We start from the raw sequence: 21,256 nt of genomic DNA on the forward strand, positions 1-21,256 counted from the left end.
CGCTCGAAGTCTAGCGATTTGCACATTCTGACACTTCACACGCTTTTGCAAGACACGAACAGCTGCACTTAATCTAACCACTTCATCGTCAAAGCAGGTCTGTGTTGACGATTCACACGAATCTGGCACTGATACATGGTGAGCTGAACCAGCTGCTTCTGTGTCATAGGACTGTTTTACTGCTTTAGATTGACTATCGAATCTTTGTGGCAGTTTCCTCTTCATCGTCAGCTGAGGTGGCTTATTTGGAATGTCAAACAGGGTGGGTACTGCATTCCACACGAGTTTGTTGTTGTCTGCGTTCATGAACTGGTTTTGTTCGAAATGTAGCGAACAAAACCTAATATTACTATACAGGTACACTGGGTCTTTCTTCATGAGGTCTTCTCGCCTGCTATTAACAAGCCATTTTCTGCTCCTAAAACGAAACAATCATCATTTATACACATATAGTTTGCAAGTGAATCCTGACGATACAGTTTAGTAACATGATGGTTATACCTCTCAGGATCCTTAGGAAACCTAAAAAAAGACAGCTTTGGTGTCTTCTTTCTGTTGTTGGTGCAATTTATTGCGCTACAAACGCTCCCGCCAGTAAAAGCCATTGTAAAAATCAAAATAAACAACCACTATTCTCCTTCACGATCGCGCCGAACTCACAGTGTAACCTACCAGCCGCTTGGGGCGCTGCTGGCGCTGTAGGCAACAAAATCGAGGCGAAGTGTCGCGACTGTTATATTAGACTGTGCTTGAAATCATGGAGGCAACTCTCCATGCTTGAAATGCATTTGTCGAACGTTTTGACCTTCCGTTCCGTGAATCGACCTGTATAAAGCCTGAGCATAGTGTAGTAACTTCGTGCTTTGTTTTTTGTCTTTGCTGAGTTGCTAAATAACAAATGGGATTGTAGGGATCTAGGGAAGTTCAATCAATGGTTTGTAAGTAAAACGAAGTGTTTGCGTCTTTGAGTGGTTTTCGATATTGCACTGTGTATGACGTTGCGAATTGAAAACGATGGCTGGTGAAGTTGTTGTGGATGCATTGCCATACATTGACCAAGGTTACGATGAACCTGGGGTGCGAGAAGCTGTAAGTGTATTTTGAGTATCAGGTTAACGTGTAATTAGGCTATAGTATTTTAGTTTCAGTAGTAATGCCCTGCGATTTCGTTTTCTAAACAGGCTCTGGCAATGGTTGAAGAAGAAACAAGACGTTATAGGCCTACGAAAAATTATTTAGAACATCTACCGCCGTTGAATTTGACAGCTTTTGAGGTAAGCGGTAGATGATATGTTTTCTTCGTTGGTTTAACAGGCTGGTGGAAAGATTCTTAAGTAATTATAAACCTTCTGATGACATTTCGGCCGTAGAAAGCCTTTCATCCTTATAAATCAGTCGTCATTTGACGTTGTTAGTAAATAATATCGAAAACTACTGGACTGATGTAGTTCAAATTTTTAAACGATACTCATTCAGGTCGACTATATGTTTTTCTAAACAGTAGTTCATAAGTTTTCTGTTACAACCGGCTGTGTTGTAAAAATGCGCAGTTACGTTCTCGCAGACAGTTTTAACTGCGATAGCAGTGTATGTAAATAATTAGAGAATTGTTTCTCCCATATATCCTTTTTTCCTCTTGTGTAACGTTAATCAAAAACGGTATACTCATGACTGTGCTGTTTTGTTTTCTTGCTCGCCGTTGGATTACCAGAAAACAGGAAAGTTGTATTTATGGGTTATCGACATATAATTAGAATACTGCTAGGATTTCCATGTTTGCTAGTTCATATAAAATTGCAAGACAGTGGCGGATTCTGCCCAGTCAGGGTCCTGCACACAACAAAAACTAGACCCCCTTGATAAAAAAGGAATACAGTAGTATATGCCAAACTGCCGTGATTTAGAGCCGTTTGCACATTACTTTTATGTTGTGCGAGCTTGGCATGTGAATCTTGAGTGGAATCTTCCAATGTGGATTGTAATTCTGTATTGTTTCAAGCCAGTGCTTCCTTAATTTATGTAATTAATGATTGTATAGTAATGATCAGAGGCTCCTGGTTGCACTGCTTTCAAAAATTATTAAATGCATTTTACGCGAAATGTGATTTCTTAACATTTATGTACCATATAGTTCATGTTGTATAGCAAGATTTTTACCAAAAAAGTATTTCAAACCCATTTATCTCTGTGCAGAAACATCACAAAATCAAATGAAGTTTCAAAGGCCTTCCTGTTTCTGAAGTACAGGGTCAGTCTGAATGATTGATTGGGATTCAAAGCACTGTTTATTGACAAATATATGATTTACGAAGATGGGTGATGCATGAAAATATACTCACAAAAATTTAAAAAAAAACCTGCCTCGTGGTTTGCATGGGCGCTAGAAGACAGATCTGTGATGGAGCCCTGTGAGACGGTAGAAATGCAGGAAGAAGAGTTTTTATGATTAGACTATGTTCGTCGGTTAAGTGTGTTCATTGTGCATTTGTACACAGATATGACAAAGCTGCATCTAGTCACCAGTGCATTTTACGTTGGGTTTCCCAGCTTCATGATACAGGTTGTGTATGTAAAGGCAAAAGCATAAGGTGACTGCATGTCTTGGAGGAAATTGTGGAATGCGTGAGATGGAGCTTATGTGAAGCCCATTAAAAATCGACCATTTTAGCAAGCCACGGACTGGGCAGTGCAGAAAACAGTGTGGAGTGTTTTGCAGTGGCATTTACATTTCGAACACTACTGCTTGCAACTGTCACACCCGATCCCAGATGATTATGCCAGCCAATTGTAGTTTTGTACCTGGATGCAGCAAGCTATGGAAAATGATGGTGACTTTGTAGGGACATTGATATTCAGTGATGAGTTGACTTTCCATCATTCAGGAAATGTGAATTGTCACAATGTGAAAGTGTGGGGTACCAAATTGAGTCTGTGTGGGTCAGAAAGGGATTCACCAAAAGTGAACACCTGTGCCATATCCAAGGCAAAGGTGTATGGCCCCTTTTTCTTCATCGAGAATATAGTGATAGTTTCTGTGTATCTGGATATGTTGCAGTTGTGATTGTTGCCACGACTGACTGCTGACTCCTCGACTTTCATATTTCATTAAGAGCTGGCTCCAGCTCACTGGAGCACACTCATCTGCACCTATGTCAACAGAAAACTGACAGATCGCTGGAAAGGATGTGTTGGCCTGAGTGATGTTCCTCTCTTGCGACAGCTCCCCCCCCCCCCCCCCCCCCCTTCCAAATGTCATCAGATATCACACCATATGATTTCTTCCTGTGTAGTTATGTTAAGAACAAAATTTATTTGCAATGTCCACAACACTGCAGCAAAGAATCCCTGCTGCTATGATGGAAACTGATAAAAATGTGTCAGTGAATGCTACGGATGGGACTGTATTACCCTTTGGATGTGCTAAGGGTCACCAGGGACACACACATTGAACATTTGTAGAACACACCTGAATCTTATTGAGTGTCCGCACCTTTTTCATGTATTGCTCATCTTTGTACATCTACGTGACCATTTCCGTTATCTCGTCTATTGTTGCAAATCTTCATCCTTTCAATGGGGTTTTCAACTTCGGAAATTAAAAAAAATCTGCAGGGGCCAGGTCTGGAGAGTACAGGGAACGAGGCATCACAGGCATTCCTCTTTTAGTGCAATAATTGTGCACCAACAGGGAGAAATGTGTAGGTGCATTGTCGCAATGCAAGAGCCTTCAATTTTCTCACTACATTTCAGTCCATTTCCTTCTCACATTATCTCGCAGGCATTGCAATGCATCCTGATAGTAGCATCGATTAACAGTTTATCCCTGTGGCACGAATTCATGATAAACTAAGCCTTCAAAGTCAAAGAAAACGATCAGCCTGGCTATGGCATTTGACCTGACGAGGTTTTGTTTGTCCTGGAGAACCATTGCTGATGCATTGTGAATAATGAACCTTGGTCTCGACATCATAACCATAGACCCACATCTCACCACCAGTTATGATTCTCATAAGAAACATCTTGTTCTCATTTGTGTGATAAAAAAAGATGTTCACAGATTGTGAGGCAGAGGTCTTTGTGGTCTTGGCTCATGAGCTGTGGGATGGACTTGACAGCAACACAATGCATTCCGAGGTGGTGTGTCAGCATTTCATGACATGATCCAACTGAAATGTTATATTCTTCTGCAATCTTTCAGCAGACAGTGTTTTGATTGGTACCACAATTTTGTTGACATTCCTGACATGAGCATCCTTGGTAGATGTCCGAAGGGCATCCTGGAGGAGGTTCATCTTTAACTTCTGTCCAGCTATTTTTAAACCATGTGATCCATTTGTAACATCAAGTACGGCTTAAGCACTCATCACTGTGGGCTTCCTGCATCATTTGGTTTGTCTCTCTCAAGGTTTTCTTGACTTTCATACGAAATGTAATGCAGATGTGTTGCTTCTGTAACTCTTGCTATCTCGAAATTCGCGAACTGTAAAAACACAGTGTTCTATTATAGAATCCCACACTTTCATATTGTGACAATACACAGCACTGAACAATAACTAATGGACATATAATGATGAAACTTCCGGCAGTTACACGTTAAATACAGGCATGTGCAGGGATACCAGCCGTGTTTCACTCCAACACACCATTGGTGCAAAATTATGAACGTTTTGGAATTTTTTGAATAGGTGTGACAGTCCTGGGAAGAGAAGTCATGCAAAGAGCAATTAAGAGCACATATTCCAGTTGTCAGCTTATTGTTTCTCCCATTGTCACCTAAGTGTGGTTCCTGGGTTCTGATTGTATTCCCAATTCTTTCAAGAGACTGGCAGGAGTCCACCCATATCATCATACGAACTGTAAGTAAGTTGAAGTCTGAAGTAGAAATTAGGGGAAGTTTGACAACACCATGGAACATGTGCCTGAAACATAGGCTCCCCAGGAGGATTTTGTATCGTGACAAGCATAAACATTAGGACTAATAGTTTCCAAAATAACTAAGACTACAAAGTACTGAGAGAAATCTTTTCATTTTGGTGAAATCGACCAATAAAAACATAAATTTGAACTTTATTTAAATTTTGTAAGTTTGTCATTTTATTCTACGTATCAAAATAAGGTAAAATACAGAATTAGATTTTTGGGACATTTGTTTCTGAGTTATTAATTTTTAGGGTTTACAAAATTGTGCAGTTTTTGTCATATTTCGAATCCTTAAAAAGGCTGTATCTCAAAGTATTTGATGTACGGGCCTGAAATTTATAGTGTTTCATTCAGTTTCGAAAAACTTTAAAAATATTTGCTGCTTCACCTTATTCATAAAAATACTGAATTTTCCCCATACCAAAACTTTTTTGGGTTCCGAAAATTACAAAATCAGACTTTGAAATAAATTTTATTTTCCTGCCATTTGCATTACAAATTCAACCCCAACTGCATGTGATATGGAGGCAGTCATAAAACTGTAGTTAAAATTAAATTGTTGTTGTTGTGGTCTTCAGTCCAGAGACTCGTTTGATGCAGCTCTCCATGCTACTCTATCCTGTGCAAGCTTCACCATCTCCCAGTACCTACTGCAACCTACATCCTTCTGACTCTGTTTGGTGTATTAATCTCTTGGCCTCCCTCTACGATTTTTACTCTCCACGCTGCCCTCCACTACTGAATTGGTGAGCTCTTGATACCTCTGAACATGTCCTACCAACCGATCCCTTCTTCTAGTCAAGTTGTGCCACAAATTTATCTTCTCCCCAATTCTATTCAATACCTCCTCATTAGTTACGTGATCTACCCACCTAATCTTCAACATTCTTCTGTAGCACCACATTTCGAAAGCTTCTATTCTCATCTTGTCTTAACTATTTATCGTCCACGTTTCACTTCCATACATGGCTACACTCCCTACAAATACTTTCAGAAATGACTTCCTGACACTTAAATATATACTCGCCTGACACTTCAGTCTATACTCGATATTAACAAATTTCTCATCTTTAGAAACGCTTTCTTGCCATTGCCAGTCTACATTTAATATCCTCCCTACTTCGACCATCATCAGTTATTTTGCTCCCCAAATAGCAAAACTCATTTACTACTTTAAGCGTCTCATATCCTAATCTAATTCCCACAGCATCACCCGATTTAATTCGACTACATTCCATTATCCTCGTTTTGCTTTTGTTGATGTTCATCTTATATCCTCCTTTCAAGACACTGTCCATTCCGTTCAACTGCTCTTCCAGGTTCTATGCTGTGTCTGACAGAATTACAATGTCATCGGCAAACCTCAAAGTTTCCATTTCTTCTCCATGGATTTTAATTCCTACTCCAAATTTTTCTGTTGTTTCCTTTACTGCTTGCTCCATATACAGATTGAATAACATTGGGGATAGGCTACAACCCTGTCTCACTCCCTTCCCAACCATTGCTTCCCTTTCATGCCCCTTGACTGCCATCTGGTTTCTGTACAAATTGTAAATAGCCTTTTGCTCCCTGTATTTTACCCCTGCCACCTTCAGAATTTGAAAGAGAGTATTCCAGTCAACATTGTCAAAAGCTTTCTCTAAGTCTACAAATGCTAGAAATGTAGGTTTGCCTTTCCTTAATCTATTTTCTAAGATAAGTCGTAGGGCCAGTATTGCCTCACGTGTTCAAACATTTCTACGGAATCCAAACTGATCTTCCCCGAGGTCGGCTTCTACCAGTTTTTCCATTCATCTGTAAAGAATTGGTGTTAGTATTTTGCAGCTGTGGCTTATTAAACTGATAGTTCGGTAATTTTCACATCTGTCAACACCTGCTTTCTTTGGGATTGGAATTATTATATTAATCTTGAAGTCTGAGGATATTTCGCCTGTCTCGTACATCTTGCTCACTAGATGGTAGAGTTTTGTTAGGCCTGGCTCTCCCAAGGCTATCAGTAGTTCTAATGGAATGTTGTCTACTCCCGGGGCCTTGTTTCGACTTAGGTCTTTCAGTGCTCTCTCAAACTCTTCACGCAGTATCATATCTCCCATTTCATCTTCATCTACATTCTCTTCCATTTCCATAATAATGTCCTCAAGAACATCGCCCTTGTATAGACCCTCTATATACTCCTTCCTCCTTTCTGCTTTCCCTTGTTTGCTTAGAACTGGGTTTCCATCTGAGCTCTTGATATTCATGCAAGTGGTTCTCTTTTTCTCCAAAGGTGTCTTTAATTTTCCTGTAGGCAGTATTTATCTTACCCCTAGTGATATGTGTCCTTACGTCCTAACATTTGTCCTCTAGCCATCCCTGCTTAGCCATTCTGCACTTCCTGTCGATCTCATTTTTGAGACGTTTGTATTCCATTGATTTTTAATTCAGCACACGTAAGTTTGTTTTAAAACTGCACTAAATCATGCCATATAACAATTAACATAATTAATGTGCTGTAAGGAGCATTGTCTTTTTTGTTTAACTTTTTGTTTGTTCATGTTTATAGAACAATAGAACATATGTATTATTTATATATATATAGTAAAACCATTCATTTCTGCTGATAGTATTTCGCTTCAGTAGAGATGAATTGTTGAGATAAAATTAGCAAAGTGCTGGAATGGCAGAGAGAGCTGGTTACTGCATAGACTATCTGATTAAGCGCATGTACTCAGGTGATAGGAGCAGAGAAGTGCCAGTGTCATGATTTAAAATGCTTAATATCAGGTCATAGAAGTGTAAACCTCTTCATACTCAGAGATCCGAACATCAACACTCTACAGTCTTCACGATTGCCAGGAAAGCAATTTTTTTACAGATTGGATTCTGTCTTACAAGGCTGAAGATCTACATGGACTAGTGCCCACTAGAATAGGTTATTCACACAATAGTTAAATAGAGCGTGTTATAACAAATTATAACCACATTGTCACGGCAGACATCATGAACGGTCACCTCTACCTCCATTTAGGTCACACACTAGTGCTGAAATGTAACACCAAATTCAAACCAAGAAAAATGTATGAAAACAAGACAATACTATCTGCAAACAACATTACTAAGCTAAGACATAGTTTAACTCAGGAATCTTGGAATCAAACGATGGAAAATCCAGGATGGAATGTAACAATATTAGAGAAGGAAAGTTGCCACTCACCATATAGTGCAGTGTGGTTTCAGTTGTCCGCGAGTGCAGACGCATGCGTGCATGCGCTCTTTTTTTTTTCGTGTTTGATTCCCCCCCACCCCCACCCCCCCAAAGAAGGCTTTGGCTTAAAACTTTGTGTGTAACTGTAACTGTCTTTTTGTTGTGTTTGTCTGCATCTCAATGTGTCATCTTTATGGTGAGTAGCAACCTATCCTTTCATGACATTGTTGATATTCCAACCTGGATTCCCTTTCCAGTTAGGAATGGTTTTCAATTATCACTTTTAGATGCTATTGAAAAGAAATGGCATACATATGAGTCTAATAATGAACAGAACTGCAGTAAGCATTGATGATGTTCTGCAGCTTCTTGACAACCACGAAACAAAAAATTCACAGGATTACATGAAAATTTTCCATATCCATTGAAGAAATGCAAACATGAGCTAGTGGAGCCATTGGTTCACTTACTAAACTTTGCTCTCAAAGACAATGTATTATCTGACAAGTTGAAACTGGCAGTAGTCAAATCCTACACAAAACGGGGAAAGAAAGCATATTCAAAACTACAAACCCAAAGCCTTAATCTGAAAATTTAGTAAACTGTTTGAATAAAGTTAAAATTCTTGGAATATATTATTAGATGTTTTCCAGCATTTTTTTCAGAAGAGGTAAAAGCACCTTGTCAGAATCGGTAAAATTGGTCCAGTATGTACTTAAAATAAATGAAAAGTTCCAAGCAGCAAGAGTATTTCTGGATCTCTCAAAAGCATTTGGTAGAGTGCATCATAATGTGCTCCTATCAAAAATTGCAATGAGTGATGCCACTGGAAAACTTATGCAGTTCTGGAGACATAATTTAAAGATAGACAACAATGTACAGAAATTAGCACTCATATAGAGCATTTGATCAGTCGTTTTGCCCTTGTTCTATTTGCTGTGAATGGAACAGTAAAGGAAGTGACCAGTAGTGGTACTGGGTACCCTCTGCCATGCACTATAAGGTGACTTGTAGAGTACGTATGTAAGTGTAGTTTAGAAACTCATGCAGCTAAAAATATGCACCATCAAAGGCCCAATAAACCATCACCTTTACCCACAAAACCAACACCACCAATAAATAAAGATAAATGCTTACCAAAAATCAGCTAAAAATTGAAGAAGGTAACAGTTACACCAAGAGATCAGTAATCAATCTCTCATTCCAGTGGAGATTTTGATGTTGAGAACATTGACGTCCTCATGGGGAATCTGCCCTGTAACCTCTTTTTGTAAACAACCACCACCACCACCACCACCACCACCACTGAGAGAGAAGGGAGAAGAAATCTTACACAGAGCAGTGTTTCTTAGAGTTCTGTATTACAGTGGAACTTTAACAAATTCAGATCGCATTAGGCAGAATTGAAGTCCTTAGCACAGGATAAAGACATGGTCCCCATTGTTGGGTTTGACCTGCCACCAATTTTCATAAGTCTCCAGAAGTGTGTTTCGTGCAAGGAGGGTTGCCCAATGTGATTTATGCGCCACCCTTGTATTTTTCCATTTTTGCATCCTTCCCCTTAATACCGTAATACATCCAAAACCCAGCACTGTAGCCATCCCGTTGTGGTGGGGTCGTCCGGTACCTCTGACCATACAGGAATCGCACTGTTGGTGCCTGAACGGAAAACTCCCCATGTATGCCAAAGAGAATGTGCCCATTGTGACTGGGGCAAGGGGGACTCTGAGCAGCGATTACTTGCCACGTAACTGCCTCTCAGGCTGGGTGGTGCCCATGGAGAGAGCCCCTGTTTGGAATAGATGGCACCATGGCAGATAAACCACAAATGAAGTGGATGAAGTTATATCGCTTGGTGGCCATACGGCTCCAGCAGTCTGAGCAGACAGTCCTGTTTCATTGTAGAGAGAAATGACCCTAAAATGTTCTCTTCCCTGGCTGTGTTGTGGGAACAGCGTAGAGCCAAGTGGCAAGCAGAGCCGTAATACCCGCAGTACTTGGTTTGAACAAGGACTGATGGCGAATCCTTATTGTCCACAAAACCCACATTGTTTGTGGAGAACTGAAAAGGCAAGTATTACCTTGATGGCATTGTGTGACTGAACCAGCCACAGTTGCTAAACATTTTGTTCTGCAGTATGCTCAAGCCATAGTGTCTGAGAATCATCAACCTGCGTTGTGTGTTCTAAAATGGGGTGGAGCGAAAGAAATTATCTTTTACCACGCACCACTGGAGCCATATAATGCTCCATTCAGTGAGTGGAAATTTGTCATTGTCCTAGCCCATTCCCCTGATACAACCACAGAGGCAGACCTTATCTACAACAAAATGATAAAGCACCTACCATTAGATTGTCAGCGTCATACCCTTGCCATCTTTAACCGCATCTGGAGCGAGGGCGAGTTCACATCACAGTGATGAGAAAACATCATTGTCCCAGTACTGAAACCAAGTAAGAATCCACTAGAGGTGGACACTTATCAGCCAGTGAGCCTCACAAATTTTCTTTGTAAGTCGGTTCAACGTATGGTGAGACGGCAGCTGTGTTGGCTTGGAGTGGTATCATACGTTCTGGGTTTGAGTTGGTGCTTCCCAGAGAACGAGGTCCCTCAAGACTCTGTACTGAGTGTGTCTCTTTCTAGTAGCCACCAGTGGTCTAGCAGCAGCTGTGGGGCATTGGTATCCTCCTCCTTGTATGTTGATGATGTGCCTCTTCTATTGCTCCTATGGTGTAGGTGTCACTGAACCTAGACTGCAAGGTGTCATAGGAAAGGTGCAGTCATGGGCTCTCACCCATGGCTTTAGAGTTTCAGTTACCAAGACTCGCGTAGTGCACTTCTGTCGACGTTGTACCATTCACACACAGCCGGAACTTATCAATGACCAACTACTCAATGTGATAAAGACTTACCATATTTTAGGTCTGGTCTTCAATTCCCCATCTTTGCCAGCTTAAGCAAAACTGCTGGCTGCACGTTAATAACCTTCACTGCCTGAGTAACACCAGCTGGGGTGCAGATTACACTACCCTTCTTCCTGACACAATCCAGTCTTCATTATGGGAGTCTGGCATACGGTTTGGCATCGCCCTCAGCATTGTGGAAACTGGATGTCATACACCACTGCGGTTTGACTTGCGACAGGAACCTTAGAAACTAGGTTCCTGGTCATGTAGGCTTTGCTTATACTCACATGGGACGTACTGAACTGCACTCGTTATCAGATAGCTATAGTATTTTCACTGCGTAATTGATGGCCGTCTCGTGGGCATATCCATTCCTGTGCTGGTAGGTCCTTTCTCATCTGCAATGACTGCTTGAGCAGTTTGCAAGCTTTTGACCAGTGCTACCCTCGCCATCCCATGGTCATTGCTGTACAGGATTCCATGTATGCCCTTCAACAGTGTGTACACTCAGTGACCTTTGTCTGGACCTCAGGCCATGTTGAGATCACAGGGAATGAACTTGCTGATAGCTTGGCCAAACTACCAGTAAACAGACTCTCGAGATCAGCATTCTGGAAAGAGACCTCTGATCGGTATTGTGCCTCAAGTTTTAGGCACCTGGAATATAGAATTGCTTACTCTGCCTTCACCAAACTGACTACGGGTGATAAAGGAGACTATGAATCTGTGGAGGTTCTCCATGCAGGTGTGTCACAAGGACTTCACCATTCTTTGCTGGCTCCATGTTGGCCATATTTGGCTGACTTCTGGTCATCTCCTCTGTAGTGAGGACCCACCCTATTGCCATTGTGGCTCCAGTTTGATGCTGGTCCACATTTTGTTAGTGCCCCTGCCTAGCCACTCTGTGGCGGACTCTTAATCTTGTGACTCACTACTCTTAGTGTTAAAGAGACGATGCCTCAGTGGCTGATTCAGTTTTACATTTTGTTCATGAAGTGGGGTTTTACCACTCTTTAAGGGAGGACCACTTAAACTTATTGGCCCATTGAGGAATTGGCAGAACGCTATGTTGCCTCCTATGCCCAGACGAGGCTGCAGCTGTCTGGTTTTTGTAGTCCACCCCACTTCTAATTGTAATATATTAAAAAATAAATGACTTAATAAGTAACTGATTGAATATTAGTAACTGAAAATGAATCGAATTTGTTTAAAAATGTCTGCTTGTGCATCGGGTGTCCTTACAATTTTGGTGAAGATGCAGGCAGCTAAAGGACTGAGTGGGCACTGGCACTTCTCATAATTACAAAACAATTCACTTCACATACTTCAATAAATAAAAATCCTTTATATTGGTCTTCTATATTGTATTATTCATGCACATTTAAATACACTTAGATTGCAGTACTTTTGTTCTACAAATGCACATGCTTCTCTTATGAGGAAAAAACCTTGACTATGTTCTACTACTAAAAACAAAAAACAGTATATCAAAAGATGAATGTGAAAAAATTAATTCATTGGTTTTCACTTAATGTCTCTCTAACTTTTTACTTTGTCAATATAATGGAAGGAAACATTCCACGTGGGAAAAATTATATATAAAAACAAAGATGAGGTGACTTACCGAACAAAAGCGCTGGCAGGTCGATAGACACACAAACATACACACAAAATTCAAGCTTTCGCGACAAACTGTTGCCTCATCAGGAAAGAGGGAAGGAGAGGGGAAGACGAAAGGAAGTGGGTTTTAAGGGAGAGGGTAAGGAGTCATTCCAATCCCGGGAGCAGAAATATGTCTGCTTGTGAGTGTATACCTGTCCTTTTTTCCCCCTAAGGTAAGTCTTTCCGCTCCCGGGATTGGAATGACTCCTTACCCTCTCCCTTAAAACCCACTTCCTTTCGTCTTCCCCCCTCTTTCCTGATGAGGCAGCAGTTTGTTGCGAAAGCTTAAATTTTGTGTGTATGTTTGTGTTTGTTTGTGTGTCTATCGACCTGCCAGCGCTTTTGTTCGGTAAGTCACCTCATCTTTGTTTTTATATATAATTTTTACTTTGTCAGTATTTTATCCTTGCTTGTTCTTCAAATACTAACTTAGCGACATCCTGGGCGTCTACATTATGTTCCTGTACGTCACTCTGCCTCTCTCTCACTTTCCTTCCCCCCCCTTTCGCATAATTTGTTGTGCTTGTTCTTCATCTTTTGTCTCTGTGCGCTTCTCTTGCCCTGTCTGTGTCTTGAGCTCCAAGGCAATCTCCGAGTGGAGTACCTCTCTTAGTGGTGGGGGCTGGGGTGTGTGTGTCTCCTTATTTCACTGTGCTGCTTTCAGGGGCTTCCGGTTGCTCCCTAGATGGGGTGCCTTCCCTGCATTTTTCTTTTTCTCCCTTTCTTCTTTTTGTCCCTTAACTCAGCTTCGCTAACATTTGGTAGGCCTTGGGGTTTTCTTCCCCTGGGTTTTGTGCACTAGGCTCTCTCTGATCTACAGTCATATAGACCTGTCTGTTTTAGGAAAAAGGTGCTGGTGAGCTAGTAGTCTGGCCCAGCCAACCAACCAATACCTGTGGTTACATTACAACCTCTATATGAAGGATGATATTACTGGATAATGGGCTAAGGGTGGGGTGGCTTTTTCTGTTGGTGACATATACTATATCTCTCCAGTCTCGCTTGCCATTGAAATTCAAGCAGTTGCAGTGGAATTTCTCACAACTGTTAATATCATGATGTGTCCTTACCTTCCACCATACTGCCTGCTGGATGAAGATTCACCAAAAGAGATTTCCAAGGAACAATGGTCAAGTCACCAAGACCCTCAATCATAGAGGATGTATGCCTGTTGAATTTTGGTCAGATGATGAATTTTTCTACAGCTACAGGCAGTCTTCAGCAATTGTCCTTTCCTTTTGCTGCTCTCCAGTTATCACAGACTGTTCAGTGGGAAGTGGTTACAGATTTGTATTCTAGTGACAGCTTTGTAGTATGGATCCACCTGATTAGTAGGTAGCAGTGATAGGAAGGGAACCACAAGAGTGGATGCTTAAAATGGCAAATTGGACACTATACAGCCAGAAGGCTTACTTGAATAAAAGGAAAGTGTCCAGGATCTGATGGACCATATTACCTCAAATGGCCAAAGGCTCTGTAGCAAAATCTATCAACTGTTTCAGAAGACTACCTTCCCTGTGTAGAATGGAGAATGCCACTAGGCAGTTTGTGCAAATGCAGAGCTCTACAGAAATTGAAATATTATCTAATAAGAGAAAAGCTCAGCACTTTCAAGATTTTGAAAGCAAAAGCACAGCAAATGATTAAAGAAAGGGAGAGAAACTTATGGAAGGAAATTGTGAATTTCATTAACCAGTCCACACTGACTACACAAATTTGGGAGTCAATAAGGAGAATGTAGGATACGGGCATTACAGCTCCCTTTACACTTACATTGAGGAATGTGATCTTGGTGTACTTGCCTAGAGATGTGGCTCATGTAATGGCTGTTCTCCATATGGGAGATGGAATTGACTCTGTCCATAGCAAGAGAAACTGCCCAAAGACCAGATAAGATTCCTTATGCCATGCTTGATCATCAGTGCCCAGGAACTGAAGACACATTCCTATCTTGTAGCAATAAAATCTGGTATGATGGGCAGTACCTAAACACATGGAGGAAGATAATATTAATACATTTGTGGAAACCATGCAAGGATTGTACTAGTCCTAACAGTTACTGGAGTGTAGTTATTAACAGCTTTAAGGAAAAGATTCTTGAGCAAATGGTGAACAGCCACCTAGTGTGGCTCCTCAAATTCCAAAATCTCATGTGGAACTACCAGTACCACCTTGGTAATTTAATTCAACTGGATAAGGTGATACAAGGGTATTTGTTACATCAAAGTAATTGATTTGGTGTGTTTTTTGACCTTAAAAAAGTGGATGACACCGTATGGAGGTATAAAATCCTTCACCATGTTTATGAATTGGGTCAACAGGGACATCTGCCAATTTTTATTTCGTCCCTCCTTAGCAAACAGTGCTTCTACTATCACGTTGATGATGTCCTGCCAGGTTGAATTATTCAAGAGAATTGAGTGTGCTTTCTGTGCCTTATATTTGACATGGTGTTAATGTGGCTACTGTACCTAAAAGACCTACAAAGATTGACCATTAAATCAGTCAACATTTTTATACATTTCAGCAGAAGGGCATGAGGTGAGGTGCTGACAGGTTCCATCTCCTGCAGTTTTGTAGCCTAACTAGGCTAGGGCCACATGGTTTATGGATGAGCTTGTGCCTCCTGCTTGAAGATGTTAGAACTATCCATCATGAAAGTGTTAAACTGTCAGCTGGAGCCTATTGGATCAGCCTAGTTTAGAATCTGTGTGCAGAGATTGGTGAAATACCACTCCAAAGTTAGTGGTGCCACTGTATGGCAAGACAGGCTCTGAAAATGTTAGCTTTGCATCGTGGTTATTGGGTCTTGAGTGTTTTTTACTGTTGTTCACAATACCTCTGAGCTGTGGTTGTCCTCCCCAGAAAGTTGTTTGTACCATTGCATCAGTCGTTTGCATTTAGTGCAGTGCAACATATGAACTTGGAGCGGATGTTCAAGATATGGCCACATGTGACATAGCCATTCGGAATACATGCTAAACAATGTCTGCTGGATCTGAACGTGTCCAACATCAGAATAAGCAGCCAAGGATTGAAAAACTGCTCTGGCTCACTTACTGCCGTACAAGCAGTTCAACAAGTGACTTACAGAAAAAATGATTCAGACCATCCACAATGTCTTACAGCAGATCCAAGCCAAGGCAAGGTGGCGGTCTTCTGTTGGGCACCAGGACATGTCGGGATATGGGAAAGTGACTGAGCAGTCTAAGAAGGGTTTAGAGGTGGGTGTGTAATCTGGTGTGCCATCCCCCAGCACACTATCACCTCATTGTCTGACAGAAGAATCATGTGTCAGTGGGAAAACGAATGGTTGGAAGTGGCAAACTGTTGACAATCAAATTGACTACTGAGGCTTGGCAGACTTTTAGCCATCCAAACCAGTGGAAGTACGTGATGCACACCCCGCTAAGAAAAGTCACTGTCCATTAACACACAGTGTCTACATCCAGCAGGAAGATCCACAAATATGTGAAGTTCTTAGTACACCACTTTCAGCACAGGTTGTTTAACTAGATGTGTTTTATATGCTGACATACAGGCAACTCTGTTTGTCTGGCAACCTGTCCTCCTCATTCACCACCACCACCACCACCAGCAGCAGCAACAACAACAACAACAACGCTAGTGTAACACGTGTTTACAATTCTGTGAAAAGTTGGGCATCATCTCTAAAGTGTTGGGCAGAGGAGGTCAGTGAGCTCTGAGTGGATATTTTGACCAGGCAATCTAATACTTCTTATTAATTGATTTTAACTGTCATAATTCAGTATATTGTAAGAGTAGCTTTTACAATTGATAGGTGGATTAATACATTATAAGTAACTTAGTTTGTGAAGACAGACATCCTAACACCTCCACTACCACCACTAAAGTCATGTGCTAATGCCAAGTGTGCTGGTGACTGTGCTATTGAGCACCTCAAATCCATTACAATCATCAATAGGGTACTGTTCTTTGACACTGGGGGACCTTCTCCAGCGTGATGACAGACCAGTCCACAGTGCTTGTGGCATACCATTGTCAGTAACTACACGTTACAGGAGCACAGCAGTTTTTCTTATAATTAGTTGTCATTGTTTTAAATGACAATGAGGTGAGTTTGGGAATGGTTTTAATTTTTTGTGTAATGCCTGGACTCCTGCCAAAATTACTCGATAGATAATTTTAATCCATTTGAGTTACTGGCTCGTTCCTTCCCAGTTGGTGATCAAATCAGCCACAATTATCTGAATCATAGTTTTACAGCTCTCTCTCTCTCTCTCTCTCTCTCTCTCTCTCTCTCTCTCTCTCTCTCTCCTGCATGTCCATTTAATTTGTGATAAGATGCACCGTGAAGGAATTATCCAAGTGGTACGGAAATCCATGGATGTGATGTACATGTACAGATAAACAAATTATTACCATTTCAGAAAAATTGGATGATCTATTTAAGAAAGATATTCACAAATTGAGCAAGCCAGTAATGTGTTAGTCCACCTACAGCCTTTATGCAGGCATTGACTGATGATAGTTGTTGGATGTCCACCTGATGGACATCGTGCCACGTTAGATTGGCACGTTAGATTGTCAAAATCCCAAGATGGTTGGAGGACCCTGCCCATAATGCTCCAGACTTTCTCCATCGGGCAGAGATCTGGCAACCGTGCTGGACAAAGTAGGCTTTGGCAACATCTGCATCTACATGGTTACTCTGCAATTCACACTTAAGTGCCTGGCAGAGGGTTCATCAAACCATTTTCATACTACTTCTCTACCGTTCCACTCTCGAATGGCGCATGGGGAAAAGGAACACCTAAATCTTTCCGTTCAAGCTCTGATTTCTCTTATTTTATTATTATGATCATTTCTCCCTTCATAGGTGGGTGTCAACAAAATATTTATGCATTCAGAAGAGAAAGTTGGTGATTGAAATTTCATAAACAGATCTCGCCGCAAAGAAAACTGCCTTTGTTTCAGTGACTGCTACCCCAGCTCGTGTATCATATCAGTGACACTCTCACCCCTATTGCGTGATAACATGAAACAAAATGCCCTTCTTTGCACTTTTTTGATGTCCTCTGTCAATCCTCCCTGGTAAGGATCCCATACTGCACAGCAATATTCAAGCAGAGGACAGACAAGTGTACTGTAGGCTGTCTCTTTAGTGGGTTTGTCGCATCTTCAAAGTGTTCTGCCAAAAAAGCACAGTCTTTGTTTTGCCTTCCCCACAATATTATCTATGTGGTCTTCCCAATCTAAGTTGCTCGTAATTGTAATTCCTAGATATTTAGTCGAATTGACAGCCCTTAGATTTGTGCGATTTATCGTATACCCAAAATTTATCGCATTTCTTTTAGTACCCATGTGGATGACCTCACACTTTTCTTTGTTTAGTGCTAATTCCCACTTTTTGCACCATACAGAAATTCTCTCTAGATCATTTTGTAATTGGAATTGATCGTCTGATTTTACTAGACGGTAATTACAGAGTCATCTGCAAACATTCTAAGGGGGCAGCTCAGATTATCACCTAGATCATTCATGTAAATCAGGAACAGCAGAGGGCCTATGACTCTACCTTGCGGAACGCCAGATATCACTTCTGTTCTACTTGATGATTTACCGTCTGTCACTACAAACTGTGACCTCTCTGAGAGGAAATCACAAATCCAGTCACACAACTAAGATGATACTCCATATGCAAGGGATTTGATTAATAGTCGCTTGTGAGGAATGGTATCAAAAGCCTTCTGGAAATCTAGGAATATGGAATTGATCTGAGATCCGTTGTCGACAGCACTCATTACTTCATGGGAATAAAGAGCTGACACTGTTACACAAGAACGATATTTTCTGAACCCGTGTTGGTTATGTATCAATAAGTCATTTTCTTCAAGGTGATTCATAATGTTAGAGTACTGCAAATTGAGGTCAGTGATATGGGTCTGTAATTCAATGGGTTACTCCTATTTCCTTTTTTTAATATTGGTGTGACCTGTGCTACTTTCCAGTCTTTAGGAACAGACCTTTCATCAAGTGAGCGGTTGCTAAGAAAGGCGCTATTTTTTCTGCATACTCTGAAAGGAACCTGATGGGTATACCATCTGGATCAGAGGACTTGCCTTTCTTAAGTGATTTGAGTTGTATCGCAACCCCTAAGATAACTACTTTAATGTCACTCATGCTAATAGCTGTTCTGGTTTTGAATTCTGGAATATTGCTTCGTCTTCTTTCGTGAAGGAATTACGAAAAACTGTATTTAGTAACTCCACTTTAGTGGCACTATCATGGTAACATTTCCATCGCTATCATGCAGCGATGGTATTGACTGTTTTTTTGCCACTGGTGTACTTTACAGATGACCAGAATCTCTTTGGGTTTTCTACTATATTTTGAGACAATATTTCATTGTGGAAACTATTAAAAGCATCTCGCATTGACGTCCACACTAAATTTCGAGCTTGCATGAAACTTAGACAGTCTTGGGGAGTTTCCGTTCTTCTGAATTTGGCATTCTTTTTTCGTTGCTTCGAGAAGACAAGGAATAGAAACTCTCGCTTTGTGTGGGCGGGCTGTATCATGCTGAAATGTAAACCCAAGATGGTTCACAATGAAGGGTAACGAAATGGGGCTTAGAATATAGTCAATGAACCACTGTGCTGTAAGGCTGCTGCGGGTGACAACTAGAGTGTGGAGTAAAATGGCATCCCAGACCATCGCCCCTGGTTGTCAAGCTGAATGGTGGGCGATAGTCAGGTTGTTACCCCACTCCAGTTTGGAGTCTCCAGACACTCCTTCAGTCTGGAATCTCTTTGACTGGAGTGTAATTGTCTTCAGTGCTTAGCACAGCTTCCATTTGAGCCCTGATGACCAGCGATGATCTGTCAGTCAATGCCAAGCCAAATAACTGCTTGCATAAGGGCAAGAGGTGCATTATTGACTTGCACATGTTATGCTCTTTCTCTTGCATAAATCATCAGACTTTTTTCTGAAATTGTAAACATTTATTTATCTGTACATGTACATCACATCTACCAATTAATGTCCCATTTCAGTAATTCTTTCATTTTTCATCTTAGTGTATTTTTTCCAACTGATACTAGTATTTCATTTAATCAATTATAGCTGCAAACCAACTTCATCTTGTTCTTGTTCTCTCAGTAACTGTATCTTCATTGTTGTTTAAATTAGGGGTCAGCCAGGTGTGAAGCATTAACACTTTTATTCAGTTTTCCCATTTCATTTCTTACTTTGTCATGATTATATTAAAATGTGATGAAAGTACATGAAATTGTATGTACACACACACACACACACACACACACACACACACACACACACACACACACACACATGCAACTTTTATTATTCGTTTTAATATACCAATAAGCAAATGCTTTCTGTGATGTCTTTGCCAGACACTCTATCAAATCTGTAATATTTGCCATCGTCCTAAGAAGATTGCCTAAGAGGAAAGTATTTGCAATGCAGCCAATCAAAAAGAGAAATATCGTTCTGTTTTGTCATGAAGCCACTCCTGGATGATAGCTGCGTATTTGCTTTGTAGTCAGCCTTACTGAAGCTGCCACCAAATCATACTCACAAGCTATGGAAACATAGCAATAAGTTTTAAAATGCATCACTTAAAAAAAAATTACTGTGATGTGTTGATATGTTGATTAATTTTGAACAGTGTTGTTACATGGCAAAGTCTAGTTCCCACATATCAGCTGGATTTTTCAGTATGTCACTGCTTTCTTGCCCATAACAATACGAGAGAAGGAAAGTTGCTACTCACCATGTAGCGGAGATGCTGAGCCGCGATAGGCACAATAAGTCACAGAATCATAGCTTTCGGCCATTAAGGCCTTTGTCAGCAGTAAACACACACACACACACACACACACACACACACACACACACACACACACACACACACACACACGCACACAAGTGCAACTTGCACACACATCAACAGTTTCAGAGAGCTGAAACTACACTGCGAGCAGCAGCACCAGTGCATGATGGGACTGGCGACTGGGTGGGGGGAGGGGGAAGGGTAGTATGGTGGGAGTGGAGGAGAGTGAAGTGTTGAACTTTAGACGGAGGGTAGGAGAGAAGGTGCGGAGGGGGTAAGTAGTGGAAAGGAGAGAAATAAAAATAAAAATAAAAGAAATTAAAAGACTGGGTGTGGCGGTGAAATGATGGCTGTTTAGTGCTGTAATGGGAACAGGGAGGGGCTGGATGGGTGAGGACAGTGACTAGCGAAGGTTGAGGCCAGGAGGGTTATGGGAATGTAGGATGTATTGCAGGGAATGTTACCACCTGTGCAATTCAGAAAAGTTGGTGTTGGTGGGAAGGATCCATATGGCACAGGCTGTGAAGCAGCCATTGAGATGAAGGGTATCATGTTTGGCAGTGTGTTCAGTTACAGGAGGGTCCACTTGTTTTTTGGCCACAGTTTGTCGGTGGCTGTTCATGCAGACAAGACAGCTTGTTGGTTGTCATACCTACAAATAATGCAGTACAATGGTTGCAGCTTAGCTTATAAATCACAAGACTGGTTTCACAGGTAGCCTTGCCTTTGATGGGATAGGTGATG

The 21,256-nt window shown here is 41.1% G+C and overlaps 1 protein-coding gene across 1 annotated transcript in view; it reads left to right on the forward strand.

Annotated features, from left to right (window-relative positions):
- Positions 1–754: 754 nt before the first annotated feature.
- The window catches only part of LOC124712514 (pre-mRNA-splicing factor SPF27), a 32,450-nt gene continuing 11,948 nt past the window's right edge, over positions 755–21,256 (forward strand). The window contains exons 1-2 of the mRNA XM_047242827.1: positions 755–1,089; positions 1,182–1,274. Of these exons, the coding sequence (XP_047098783.1) occupies positions 1,015–1,089; positions 1,182–1,274 (168 nt within the window). The 5' untranslated portion in view covers positions 755–1,014. The remainder of the gene's footprint in view (positions 1,090–1,181; positions 1,275–21,256) is intronic.

The sequence above is a fragment of the Schistocerca piceifrons genome, chromosome 1 (genome assembly GCF_021461385.2).
Source record: "Schistocerca piceifrons isolate TAMUIC-IGC-003096 chromosome 1, iqSchPice1.1, whole genome shotgun sequence".
In the NCBI taxonomy this organism is placed as follows: domain Eukaryota; kingdom Metazoa; phylum Arthropoda; class Insecta; order Orthoptera; family Acrididae; genus Schistocerca; species Schistocerca piceifrons.